The sequence below is a fragment of the Cyprinodon tularosa genome, unplaced genomic scaffold (assembly GCF_016077235.1).
Source record: "Cyprinodon tularosa strain WSP-4 unplaced genomic scaffold, ASM1607723v1 ctg28, whole genome shotgun sequence".
In the NCBI taxonomy this organism is placed as follows: Eukaryota; Metazoa; Chordata; class Actinopteri; order Cyprinodontiformes; family Cyprinodontidae; genus Cyprinodon; species Cyprinodon tularosa.
The window spans coordinates 940,083-954,436 of NW_024038985.1; the positions used below are offsets into that span (position 1 = coordinate 940,083).

At 38.3% G+C, this 14,354-nt stretch overlaps 1 protein-coding gene across 1 annotated transcript in view; it reads right to left on the reverse strand.

Moving 5' to 3' along the window:
• Window positions 1-13,018, reverse strand: part of usp28 (ubiquitin specific peptidase 28) — a 54,255-nt gene extending 41,237 nt beyond the window's left edge. Inside the window, exons 1-5 of the mRNA XM_038290368.1 lie at window positions 12,824-13,018; window positions 7,820-7,894; window positions 6,355-6,475; window positions 5,537-5,624; window positions 1,542-1,704 (exon numbers count right to left, since the gene is read on the reverse strand). Coding sequence (XP_038146296.1) covers window positions 1,542-1,704; window positions 5,537-5,624; window positions 6,355-6,475; window positions 7,820-7,894; window positions 12,824-12,868 — 492 coding nt within the window. The 5' untranslated portion in view covers window positions 12,869-13,018. The remainder of the gene's footprint in view (window positions 1-1,541; window positions 1,705-5,536; window positions 5,625-6,354; window positions 6,476-7,819; window positions 7,895-12,823) is intronic.
• Window positions 13,019-14,354: the final 1,336 nt, after the last annotated feature.

Here is a 14,354-nt window from a genome sequence, read left to right on the forward strand (position 1 = left end):
AGAGGTGAAACGCTCCCCCAGCATTACACATCCTCCTCCATGTCTAACATTGGGTGACTGCGGAGAAGTAGTTGCCGGTTTAATTCCAGCTTATTCTTTTTCACATCCTAATGTGTTTCTGGGGAAGGCAACTGATCACAAATCTGATTATTGATACATGACTGTGTATGAAAATTGTCAGTAAATCTTATATGAATTCAGTCCGATGGACTCTTTTAGTCTTATTCTTGTTAAAGGACCAGTAAAGCCGACAAAAAAGGCCTAAATAAATTGTTTACATTTACATCATATTAAGTAAATTTGATTTTTTTTTCCTAGATGTGTTTATATTATATATTTTCTTAAGCTGTAAGAAGAAAATCATTATAACTAACAGCAACCAAGGGTTGAAAACATCCTTCTGTGCGTAATTAATCCATATAACGTATTTCACAACACAAAAAGGATAACTAAAATAATTGTAATTATCAAAAATACTGTAATTCATTGACTGGGTCTGCAGATAGTATGTAGTAGTTGTTAAGGAGACCTATTTCTCTAACAGATAGCTTTGGGCCTTTTCTTTTGCCAACCTTTCCATTGTTAAGCTGGTAAAATCATACAGTTCAAGAGACAAGATCTTTTTGTTTGCTTTTTTGGTTTTTCTTTCAGGTAAAACTATTTTTCTGATGTTATCATTAGTATAAATTATAGAAAACCCTCCGGTAGGCTACATCATGAAGCCTACATGTATTATATAGGATATGGAAACATTTTTCACATTGAAGAATTCACTGAAATTAAAGGTTGGAATATATACTTTTTTCATTAAGATGATAATTATTTTATTTTTCTATACAGCTTAACCAGGGTTACATTATGTCTGTAGCGTTTATGTTTATGCATGTATTGTTTATTTCACTTTCTAAGTCTGACAGCTTGTTAAACATATGTTTTAAAACATTTTTTAATTAATTGCTGCAAAGCAAAAAAGGGCTGTTTGGCATCTTTCATTTCCTGTCTGACCTAGTATGTGCAATCATAGACACATGTTCTTTGTTATCTTGAAATTTTGGCTTTCCTTTACTATTGTTTGTAGGGCTGAAAGAAGTAATCGGATTAATTGTGATAAATTATTTATTAATATAATTGTTAACTAATTTAGAAATCGGTTAATTGTTAACTGGAGTATAGAGACTGTAAAATATGTCTTTAGCTGACAGAGCAACTGACTCAGAGCAGTAATTATATCAAAATTGTTAAAAAACATATTAATATTTTGCATTAAGATGAAAAAATAAAAGTTGTCTATCAATTTGCTCAATCCAGAACTCCTCAAGTGGAAAAGTTTAGTTTCACCTGGTTTAACTTTGTAAAAAAATCTTCCTTAAAAAAACCTTTGACTATCCGATTATTAATCGAAAAAATATTCGACAGATTCATCGATTTGCAGAATAATTATTAGTTGCAGCTCTGGTTGTTTGCAGAGCCACTTTGCTTCTGTGTTCCCAGAGTTTTATTTCATCTTATATTTAACAATGCAGCATGTGCTGCTTACTCACCTGGATGACAGCGCTGAACCAGCAGGTGTTTCCTACGTTGCGGATTCCAACGGGCCAGTCGTCCTGACGAATCCAGTCTGCAGGGCTGCACATCTCACTTTGCGCTTCACATCTCTTTCTTTTCATTCTCACTGCATTTTCTTCTGCACTGGCCTCCAGAGCTCTGTTGGGCGACAAATTGTTATTCAAAAGGAATCAAACTGACCTCTACAGTAAAAACAAAGTGGATTTTTAATGATTAGAAAATAATTGCACTCCTAATCAGCGGTTTAAGGTGTTAATAATCAGGGTATTTTTACATGATTTAAAATAGGTGAAATCTGTTGGATGCTGACAAAACATGAAAAAGAGATTTCACCACCATCAATGTTTTTTTTTTAGCTGTTTGACAGTTTAGTTTTTTTATATTCTTTTTGACATTTGCTCCATTTGCTTTTATGTTGTCAGGGGAAAAGGTTCCCTCCCTTAAATCAGTTTGCTTTGCCTTCAGTGACATCACACAAAGCATTCAGCAACTGAATGATTTTTTGTGTTGTTTTGATTTTTTATGTTTCATCCTCCAAATGCATTCAATGGTAAAACTACCTGGATGTTTTCAAGGTAATGTGGCAACATTGAAACAGGGGCAGTTTGTGAATACCACATGAGCAGATTAATAAGTACCTTCAGTCATCACTTTAAGCCGTACCAAAAAAAACTGAAAAACAAAAACAAAAAAATCCAAAACACATGAATATGTTTCAACAAAAAAACTGCTGCATCAGCTGTTTTCTCCACTGTTTTTTTTTTTATAAATCCTCCCCACCATTGCTGTTAAAACCAGAGAGAAGAGAGAGAGACATCTAATTTCTGTGGGGTCAGAAATAGATCAGCTTTGGCTTTATATAGTTTTCCTGAAGAGGCAAATCACCTCATTATTTATAGTGACACAAGCAGCATAACATATTTACTCATATTAAATATAAAATAAAAATGCAAAGGAACCAACTGAAGGGAAAAACTGAAACTGCTTCATTATTAATTAACTATTGCAGGCAATACAAGGTGTTTTACAGAACATTAAAGAAAAGACAGAAAGAAAATAATACTCTTACTAACAAAAAAGAAAAAAACCCAGGTAGGATGTCATCCATCCATCCATCCATCCATCCATCCATCCATCCATCCATCCATCCATCCATCCATCCATCCATCCATCCATCCATCCATCCATCCATCCATCCATCCATCCATTTTCTTCCCTCTGTATTCAGGGCCGGGTCGTGGAGTCAGCAGTCTCTGCTCTGAGTTGACCCCGAAGCGACACCAGGCCAGCTCAGAGACATAGTCCCTCCAGCGTGTCCTGGGGCTTCCATGAGGCCTCCTTCCAATGGGGCATGCCTGGAGCACTTCCTGAGGAAGGCGATAAGGAGGAAACAGACGCCCGAGCCACCTCAGCTGGCTCCTTTCGACGTGGAGAAGCAACGACTGTTGGGATCTGGAGGTTGGTCTACTTTCTCCACCAGAGGGCGCACGAGATCTCTCCTGAGGGCATGAGCTGACTTCGACTCCTGTTTCCCATCTGCTCATCAGGAGCCCTACTTAAGGAGGAGGAGGCTGACACTTCCCTGCCAGAGTGTTTGCCAGTAATGGTACAGCAAAACCTGAGCCAGCCCCTCAGATCTGAAATCTGATTTTTGTTAACAGTCTGACCCTGTGTTCTTCTGCCTCTCAGAACCTGACTTATCCGGATACCTGCCTGATCCTGGAGGAAACAAACGCTTCCTGGAACCTGCCTGTCTGTCCTTCGCCTCTGTCTCTGCCTCTGCCCTCAGCCTGCCGACCAGCCTCTGGACCCACAAGGTTCCCCCCCTGCTGATCAGATAACCCTCTGAGCAGGTATAAATCCCAGTCACAGTTGAACTGCAAGTTTCCTGGATCCACTCTAACAGATCTGTCCTCCTCTAGTGGCTTCCCTCCCGTGACCAATCCGACGAACCCTGAACCTATGCACATTTGCTTGTGAACATTGTTAAATAAATCATTTAACTTTTTCCCTTGTCTGAAAAAGTGTTTTCTGCATGTGGGACGCCTAGACCTCAACATGACAACGACTCTACTCCCAGCTCCTCCCAGGTAACTGAGCTCCTCACCCGTTCTCGAAGGGTGCGCCGATCCACCCTGCTAAGGAAACTAATTTCGGCCGCTTGTATTCGTGATCTCTTCCATTCTGTCATTAACCAGATCTCATGACCATAGGTGAGGGTGGGAACGTAGAGCGATCGGTAGATCAAGAGCTTTATCCCCCCGACTGAGCTCCCGCTTGACCACGGCAGTCTGATACAGCGACCGCATCACTGCTGACGCCACACAGATCCATCTATCAATCTCACACTACAGTAGATCCATCCCTCACTCGTGATCAAGACCCCGAGATACTTGAACTCCACTTGAGCCAAGGATTCTCCACCGACTCTCCACTCTCCTGGGATTTGGAGGTGCTGATCCTTATACCAGACACCCCACACTCGGCTGCATATTATGTATATTATATTATCTAATTCATCCAAAAGTTAACACAATCCAGGTGATCAGGGCCTTATTTTCCTGTCTTTCCCACGTTGAGGGGGCGACTAGACTCACTTCATACCTGCATAATGTGAATATCCTTAGTTTCAGAGAATTTGAAGGTTTCTATGTTGTTTTTTTCTAATGATCGCATAGAATCACAGATAAATCATATAATACAAAATAATACAAATAATACATAAGGAACTGCAATTCTATGATTATGATGGTGTGGTGTTCTGGGTAGGGATGCACGATATTGGAATTTTGGCCGATATTCGATATGCAGATATTTTAAAACTCATGTAGCCGATAACCGATGTTAAAGCTGGACAAAAATAAGTAGTCATTGAAAATAGCAGTTTTGTTATCCATTTCTGACACTTTGAAAAATAATATACTCAAATATATTTTGTTATGCTAATATCAAATTGATTTTTAAAAACGCGGTATCGATCTATTTTACTTTCAAAATCTCGTGAAATTTCATCGTTCTGTTACAAACTCTCGTGATATTTTGCAAATTCTTGTGAGATTTTGTTAGTAAAATGGATCGATACCGTGTCAATATATCAACATATAAAAATATGGCAAAATTTCGTGAATTTTCAGGGGATTTCGTAGCATAACGATGACATATAGCAATATTTCATTAGTAAAAGAGATTGATATGGTGTTTTTAAATGGCAATATATCAGCATATGAAGATATTGGGATATTTTAATGTATCAATATCTTTTCCCTCGTCTTTAGAAGTTTTTAAGTCTGTAAAAAAGAAGTTTTTGACTTTAGAAACTCAGAAGCTGATCAAATATCAGGTTAAATATCGTTGGGGTGGCCGATGTCCGATATTCAGTTTTAAGGCCGATACCAATAGGGGGCCGATTATATCGTGCATCCCTAGTTCTGGGGTCTATGTTTCTCGGCCTGGGAGCGCCTTGGGGTTTCCCCAGAGGAGCTGGCCCAAGACAAGCAGAAGATGGATGGATGGTTGGATGGGAATGGTGACCTCCATGGCCCATCCTGTTGGAGAAATCAGAGCCCCCTTTTGTTTTTCCTCTAATTCCTTTGTTATACTTACAGTATATTATTTCCAGTCCTCCCAAAACACTAATTAAAAGAGAAGAAGCCTCATTGATTGATAAGAAGCGAAACATTTTTTAGAAAACTTCACGTTCAGTTGCCTAGACTCAACTTTTCAAGCTGATCAGAAAACAGATTAACTGAATTAAACCTATTCTGTTTATTTTTTAACAAGCGTGAAAAAAACCCTATCAGTTTCATGCTATCTTTAAATTCAGACGCAATTAATTCTACATTAATAAATATTAAAATATTTCTTTATCTTTAGTGTTTAGTACTTTCCTTGCTCAGTATATGGTTTATAAAATCAGCAGCCTGCCTATCATAGAGCACAGTTTCTTGGCTGTGAATCTTTTTCTTCTTACCTGTTGAATTCTCGCTCTTCTTGCTCTGCGTTGTGGGATTCCTGCAAACTGAGTTCAATGGCCGTCTGCAGTTCATCTTTGGGAAGTCCTTCAAAAGAAACACAGAACAACATTGATCCTTCTTCTATATACATGTTACTTATGAAGCTTTGAATTGGATTTATCTAATGAAGTTAGTCTGTTTTGTCTTCATTATCCCTAAAATGTGTTTAAAATTTTTATTATTTCCTTGCATGCCTCTTTTTTACATTTTCTTACCAACTCTGATGTATTTTAGGGGGGGTAGTATTATTTTATTTTTTGGGGCGACACATCAACACAAAACAAAATTCAAAGTGAAAGGCTGAAGAAAAAATATTCTATAGTTCTGAAAGACAATCTGAAAAATGAGGCATGCATTAACTTTGATATCCTAAAATAAAATCCACTGCAACCATCCGCTTTTAGGAATCACAGGCCTAAGTCCAAATATGGGTAAATCTTCACCTATTTTCAGATTTTTGTTAGAGAAAATCAGAAAACAATATAATGAAGACCAAGGACCCCGGCAAAGAGGTAAGTAGGAAAGTTCTGCAAAGGTTTAGAGAAGGAGTAGGTTCTTAAAAAACGACCCAAACTTTGAATACCTCCAAGAGTTTTGTTCAGTCCATCATCTACATGACCTGAATAACATGGAGAGATGATGGACCAACCAAGAATTCTCATTCTGGCATTTCATTCTGTGTTTTCAGGGGACTGAAAACTTAGAGGATCAAAAGTGACCTAGAACAGACGTCCTATAGATGTGTCTTTGCGCAGCGCTCCCTGTCTGAATATACCTCTCTTGCTGTCCCAGGTCTCTGCAGATGTCCCTGACTCCTGAGGCTCTGCAGAATCCTGAATCTCCACATTCTGGGTTGTCAGTAGTCCCACAGCATGTCCAACGTCCCCCTGGCTGGCCTTCAAACGAAAGCAAAATCAAAACCTTTGCAGAAAATGTCTTAAATCACAAAGAAAGAGAAGCAAAATGTATATACCGTAACATAATTTATAATGCAAATATTTTCTTATTGTATGGTTTTTCAGATGTAAAGTCCATGCAAATGTCTGAAAATATAATTCCAATTTAGAGCAGATTCAAGATGTCCCGTTAAAAACAGAATCTGGATTTTGTGACCTGACGGATGTAAGATGTTCTAACAATGTGACAGGTATAGAGAACCATTGCAGATTACGTCTGATGATCAAAGCAAGATGTGTACTGCTAATGGACTCTTTACAAAGAACAATAAACGCTATAATTCAACTAAAATATTGCTTCTTTAAAGCATTAGTTTTAGGTTGAGCACATACGCAGGCATTGGTAACTTTATTATTTTCTTAATTTATGCCATCTGAAACTTTTATTTATTTTCCAGTAAAACTGCAAATATGAAAAGGTGGAACTATTGTTTGTTATGACCTAAATTAGGATTTTGTCTGGTACCTCAACAGGATTGCTTTCTCACATCCTAAGTGCAAACAGATAGACATCAGAAGGAGGAGACCAGTGCTTATAGGAAGTATTCTCCTAACCTTTTTTTTGCATGAAATGACTCTTTATTGTCAGGGCTCTAGTCTGTGTGTTTTGTTTTTTTTTGTGTTTGTCTCCCTTCCTCCAACAGGAGGCGCCTGGTTCTGGTCCGCCTCCTCACACACCTGCTGATGGTTACCTTGTTAACGGAGTGCTCTTAAGCTGCTGACTGCCACTACCTCGACGCTAGAGTGTTTGCCAGTTTTGGGTACTCTAGCCAAGCTGAGTTTTTGCTGAGTAAGACTGAGTTCTGGAGGTTTGGATCCAGTTTCCCAGAGAGGACGTCGAGTTTACACACTGAGCAAGGGAATCATCTCCACTACGACCCGTTCGAGTACCCGCAGGAAATCTGAGTGGCAGTCAGTTTCTCCGTTCACCTACAACCGACCGTGTTCTGGGTAAACCCTGTTCCGCCCTCCACCGAATCAGACTAACACTGAAATACAGCACACAGATTGAAGTCAAAGATTCTACAACTGCGAGTCAACAACCAGATCCTCTTCTCCATATCCACGATTGAAATTTCCCACTGAGCCTGAACTAATCGCTGTGTCTTCCCCTCACCTTCCAGTTCCGGCTGAGCAGAGTTCAGAGCAACATTGCACCGTGCTTTATCTCTTCAATAAAACCTGTTAAACCTTTTCCCCTCGTCTGTCTATAATGGTTTCTCTGCATGTGGGTCTGAGCTTTAGATAAAACTATGACAGTTATTACTGCTGACTTTATGTTACCTTCAGGGCTTTGAAGAGAACTTGCTGGTCCTGGACCCCGGTGATTTCCTTCAGCTGCTCCATCAGCATTTTCAGCTGTTGGCACAAAAAAAAAAGAGATTTTTTATTTATATGCACCTCTCAAGCAGATGTCTAAAAAAATATATATATATACCCAGTATGGGATAGTTACTAATAACCTCAACTTTATTTTTTAACATTGTGACAAATTTCTGGTCCAAAAGCTTCCAATTAACTGGACCCGACCCCATAGGCGGTTCTACAATTAAGAAAGAAGGGGCCAAAGCCCCTTTATAACTGGTCCAGGCCCCTGTTATGACATCTGCATTGACAATACGATACAAAATAAATGTGTTATGATGATTTAAGTTGACATAGAAATGTAATCGATTGGTCCCCTTGATCTATTTATTTATTATCTTTATTTTTACAGGTAATTTCAACAGTAATTTAAAAATTAAGATGTGGTACTTTCATCTTTAGTCCAGATGAGATAAGATCAGTTTTTATCTGCTTTATCTGGGAGCAGATAAAGCTCTTTTTTTGTGCGTCTCACAATGAAGGAAGTTTCAAGTAAAGAAACTATTGCTCTGTTTTCTTTTTGTTTCATGTTGTTATTTGCCCATATGACAAAACACTGGCCTCATCCTGGCCTCTCTGGTAGATTTAGTCTAAAACCACCTCTACTGGAGCACTAACCACATTTTGCACAGTATTTGCTTAGCAAATAAAGAAAGCAAACAGATTTTACATTTGGTCAATATTTATTCATCTGTTGATTTCATAGGATGTTAGTTGATTTAGGTTTTAAGTGCCTAAATAAAAATAAAACATACTCTTGATACAAAATGGGCTAAAAGTAGATAAAAAGAAGCTTAAGTCCAAAACAAAAAGGCTAAAATTATTTCCCCCCAGCTAATTTCTTTCCCTTTGAAAAAAAAAGTATTTGCTCACCAATCCAAATTATTGGAATTAGGTGTTCAAATCAATTCCATGGCCACAGGTGTATTAAATCAAGCACAAAGGCATGCAGACTGTTTTTACAAACATTCGCAAAAAGAAAAGGTCACTCTCAGGGGCTCAGGGAATTCCAGGGTGGAACTGATGGGACGTGAAACAAATTCAGTCAGGAAATGTCCTTGCTCCTACATCTACCACAACTTTCAGCTGTATCATAGAAAAATTGTGAAGTGTTTGCAAATGACAGCAACACAGCCAGGAGGTAGTAGGCCATGTAAACTGATGGAGTGGGACAGTGGATGCTGAAGTGTGGAGAGTCAATCCTTTCACGCCTTCAAACTTCATGAAGCCTTTAGATTAGCTCAAGAGCAGAGAGCAGAGACCTTCATAGAATGGGTTGCCATGGTCCAGAAGCTGCGTCCAAGCAATACACCAAGTGCAACGCAAAAGGGTTGGATCATTGGGTAAATGATGAATGTATTAATAATTAATTCTATGCTGCTGATTCAGACCAAAACATAGAACACCAGCATTAGGTTAAATTTCATTTTCTTTTCACTGACATAATTGTAGCTGGATATTGGATCACTTACATGCTCATGTCATGATCCTACCACCAATAAGCTTAAGAACTAGTAGCTAGTGTTATTTTTTTCTTTCTTTTTTTTTTTTTTGCCTGAAAACATTTATTTCCAAGTTAAAATTTGTAGAAATTTTAAAAGGTTCATAATAAATTACATTTTCACACCCAAAACCTGGAATAATGATTGCAGCCTTATTCTTTATTGTCATCTCACCCTAAAACATGAACCTTTCAAATATTTCTTCAAGATATTGAACGTGATTGTGCTACTCAGGACATTGTCTTTGTGTAAAGTTCTCCAGTGATCTAAGGATGAGAGGTGGAGTAAATTCTGGACATGTTCTCAGCCCATCATAGGCCCACAAAGAGACACACAACTAATGCATAAAACCATACTTATTCATAATAGCAATTGATAATTGAATAGATGATATCCTTTTAGCTTTTAGAAGGGTAAAAGCTGGAATACCTGAGAGAACCTACACATGAAGAAGAACTGAAAAGCCGAGTTGTCAGGCTAGCTATTGCATACATTTGTTTGTCTGCCTGGCTGGACGGGGCCGCCTTTTACAGCTGCTTTTTCTATCTCTGCTTCTGTCTCCTTAAACCCCAGTCGGCCTCAGCAGATGGCCGCTCACACTGAGCCTGGTTCTGCTGGAGGTTTCTTCCTGTTGAAAGGGAGTTTTTCCTCTCCACTGTCGCTGCAAGCATGCTTAGTGTGAGGGACTGCCTTTGAGTCAATGAGTCGATGCAATCAACTGGTTTTCCTTAGATAGAAAACTATGAATCAATTTGAGTGGATGATCTGGTGAACTGGAAAGTGCCTTGAGATGACGAGGCAGAAATAAACTGAATTGAATTGTTAACACCTGTTTATTTAAAGTCATAAGGGAAGTGGATGTTTCAATGGTTGCAGTTCTGAATTCTCCCGAATGGTGCCCAACGTTACACGAGTGAATAAAGTGAATGTGATTGGTCATTCATAAAAGGAGCAGGATTTTTGTGGCGGAAGGTTCGCAAGCAAGTTTGGTTGTGGCTGGTGTCTCGGAAGCATCTTGCTAACCAGTTAGCAACTTAGTGCTAGTAGGTTCCCAATGGGAAATTCCATCGGGACTAAGAAGCACTAAATTGGTGACCTAGAGACGACACTGTCAAGGAACGCTATGGACAGCGGAAACATGCAAGAGGAGGAGAGTTTAGTGTCGGAGGTCGTGGATGAGTCTCCTCCGTCATTCATTTTTTATTTAGAGGAGGAAAGCGGGGACGAAGATGTTGTGGAAGAGGATGCCAGGGCGGCAGAAACTTGGTTTAGTGTAGAAGGCTTCCAGCCGTACATGTTTGAGCCCTTGCCTCGCAACGCTGCCAGTTCTGTTAGCTCTACACCTTCCGAAGACACAGACGTCCATCCCCGTGAACACTGGGACGCAACTCAATGGGAAAGGAAAGGATTCTGATTTCAACCGTTGCGTATATTAGCTGTGACACATGAATCAAGATGCTATGGCCGAAAATATTAGATTGACAGATGACCATTGATATATGATTGGCCAAATTTAGGTGTTCAGGCTGACGTAGAACTAACTGACCTGACTCCGCCAGCTGGATTTGCTCCGCATATCCATCTGGAAACCTTCCGTTGCAGTAATTTTGGGAAGGGGCGAAAATACTGGTTAGCTGATTGGCCTATGTTGGTGATAGACGGGCCAAATAAACCAATCAGATCAACGAAGCATATGACGTACTAACAGAGCGACGACGAAAACACAACCACAAGCCAGGCTACTCTTGCCGAAACCAGCCGAAACCGGGAGAAGAGCAAAAACATCTTTTCCTCTGAGAAAAGCCTCCAGAGCAGTGTTTTGCTCTTCTTTCAGTGAAGAAATACTCTGTAATTCCGATAAAACTTGCTCGATAGCCACACTAACGCTAGTTTCATCGGCTGAAGCCGCCATGTTCTTTAGACTGAACTGTCGCGCTTCTCGTTGCGTCACACCTCAACCCGCCTCAAAGCCAACGCTGATTGGACGTTCGTTTGGTGAACGGCTCCAAATCTTCTTTAACGGAGAGTCTCCAGACTGATCTGCGAGTGAAACCTTGAAAGCTCGCGAGATCAGGATGGTCTCACGAGGCTAATAACTAACTGGGCTGCATAAAATTATGAAAAAATAGACAGATTTTAAGACAGTTTTTTTTTAATAGAAATCTTTTGACTTTTTACAATATGGTCTGACACTTAAATATGACTTCCCTATTACTTTAATTCTAAGGGTTTGAGTCTGGTTTTCTCTCTGCTTCAAATAAGCCACCCCCCCAAGACCTTTGCTAACACAAACCACATGCAGTGACCTAAGATATGCACAATATTTAAAAATAAAACCTAATTTTGCACAGTGAGAGGTGCTAAAAACAGCTTGCTGTCCCGACAGCAGGTGCTCACGTCATTGTATCTCCGTCAAACATACACAGAGAAAGCCAGGATCAGACTGAGCAGACTTATATGGAGCCCAGGGGGCAATCTGAGACCCACTTGGTTTGTCTCTATTTTAGGGTACTGACATGGATAGCACAAGCTTCTGTTTATCATTCCACTCACCATGCCACCATGCACCTCTTTTCCAGACACACACCACCAACAATCACCACCAACAGGAATAAAAGTAGACCTTTTTATCTATTTATTTTTTTTATCCCACATTAAACTAAACACTAGCTTTGGCCTTACACTTCAAAAACAGATGTACTATGTATGAATAACCAGAAAGATCTGTTTTTACTGCTATGGTGTTAAGGATGACTGCTGAACCAGATTTAAATATAAACATGACTCTCTAAAAATTACTGCAATGTCATGATGGGGACTAGAAAAACATTTCTTTGTTATTAGAACATAATCTTTTCACTGCGCCCTGATAATGCACTGAAAAAAACAATCTAACAAGTAAAAATTTCTTAAATTAAGTGTTTTTACCCTTGATTTGAGTAGGTAAATGAGGTAGTTTGCCAATGGAGTGAGTATTTTTACTCTTAAAATAAGATAATTAGATATTATGCACTTGAAATAAGACAAACCAATTTTGTTTTCCTATTATAAGTCTAAATTATCTCGTTCCATTGGCAAAATGTCTCTTTTACCCCTTCAATCCAAGAACAAATGCACTTATTTAAAGAAAAAATGACTTATCTAGATGTCGATTATATTTCATGAGCTGCATATTTGTCCTCTATTTACAAATGTCTTGGTTATAAGTCTATTAATAATCAACAGATGCGTTTTTGTTAATCTTTAAAGGTTGGCATTGTTAGACACATTCAAAACATAAATATGAGTTTCATCTTTAGATTTTATTTTAGTGTAGATGGAGGATTAGAGTCAAATTTGCTAAATAAAGGCGGAGAGGAGTTTAGTGGTTTAGTGGTTAATGTTAGTAGACACGGATCACGTTTTATAATCATCCTCTCACCGACTTCGTAGAGTTTTCTCCATTTTCACTTTGTTCAGTTCTCATTGCAGATTAAAATAAAAATAATCTGAATGTATCCTCGATCTTTTCCCCCAAAATACAATCTTTCTTTCTCTCCCACTGGTGGTCAAATCGGCTTCATCTGTTACGCACCGAGAGCGAGCAGCCAGCTGCGGGCGCGCGTGGTCACTTTCCTTAGAGCGCGCGCAGGGAGTGGCCACGCGCGCTGACCAACCTACACCAATAAGCAGAAAGTGGTCTAATTTAGTCGAATGTTGAGGAAACTTCAAGAACCGTCAAAAATATTGTAATTTTTTTTGCTACACTTTAAGATTTTGTAAACAAATTCTAATATAAAACAAATATAACCGAGGAAAATACAAACAGTAGACCAGCTAAAATATTTCACTTCATAAAGCTGGTCTTAAAAATCACTAAAAGTTAAATAATTAAGCGGAGTTATCTATTTTTATTTGAAAAATGAGTTGAATATAAATGGGCACGGCCAAGCTTGATTACAATCAGACCTTTAGAATAAAAGAGTGCACCTGTCACAGTCTTCTGTTCCAACAAAAAAACCCCAAAAATTTCCAACAAAGGCCGTTACGGAAGAGGATTAGGGCCACTGAAAACAAAAATGTTAACTGATTTTTTTTAAATTTTATTTCAGTTTAGTATTTTCTCAGAATTCTGACTTTTTTCTCAGAATTCTGACTTTAATCTCAGAATTCTGACTTTTTTCTTGGAATTCTGACTTTAATCTCAGAATTCTGACTTTTTTCTTGGAATTCTGACTTTAATCTCAGAATTCTGACTTTTTTCTTGGAATTCTGACTTTAATCTCAGAATTCTGACTTTTTTTATTGTCAGAATTCAGTCAGAATTCTGAGATTAAAGTCAAAATTCTGACTTTAATCTCAGAATTCTGACTTTTTTTCTTGGAATTCTGACTTTAAACTCAGAATTCTGACTTTAATCTCAGAATTCTGACTCTTTTCTCAGAATTCTGACTTTTTTTATTATCAGAATTCTGAGATTAAAGTCAAAATTCTGAGATTAAAGTCAGAATTCTGAGAAAAAAGTCAGAATTCCGACTTTTTTCCCATGTTAAACTGAAATAAAATTTAAAAATCAGTTAACTTTTTTTTTTTCCACTTCCAGCTTGACTTATTGTAAAAGCAAAGAAAAAAAATATTACTAAAAATGTCTTGGAACTTATTAGAACAGTAGACATTTACCAACACATGATGTGCTCTTTATCACTCAAATTAATGGGGGGGTCTATCAATTAACAACTTACTCCAAACAATTTCAGATATAAAAAATAAATACATTTTGGTTCTAAATTAAGTCAGATATATTTTACATACCAAAAGCCAAAAATTTAATTGGTAGAAATAACAAATTAAAACAATTTAGCATAAATGGCCACAACAGTTACCTATAAAGAACCTTTTGACAACAGGAAGTGCTGAAAGCTCTCAAACTGTGCTCTGATCTGTGGAGAATAAAAATACTACCTCTATTGTGG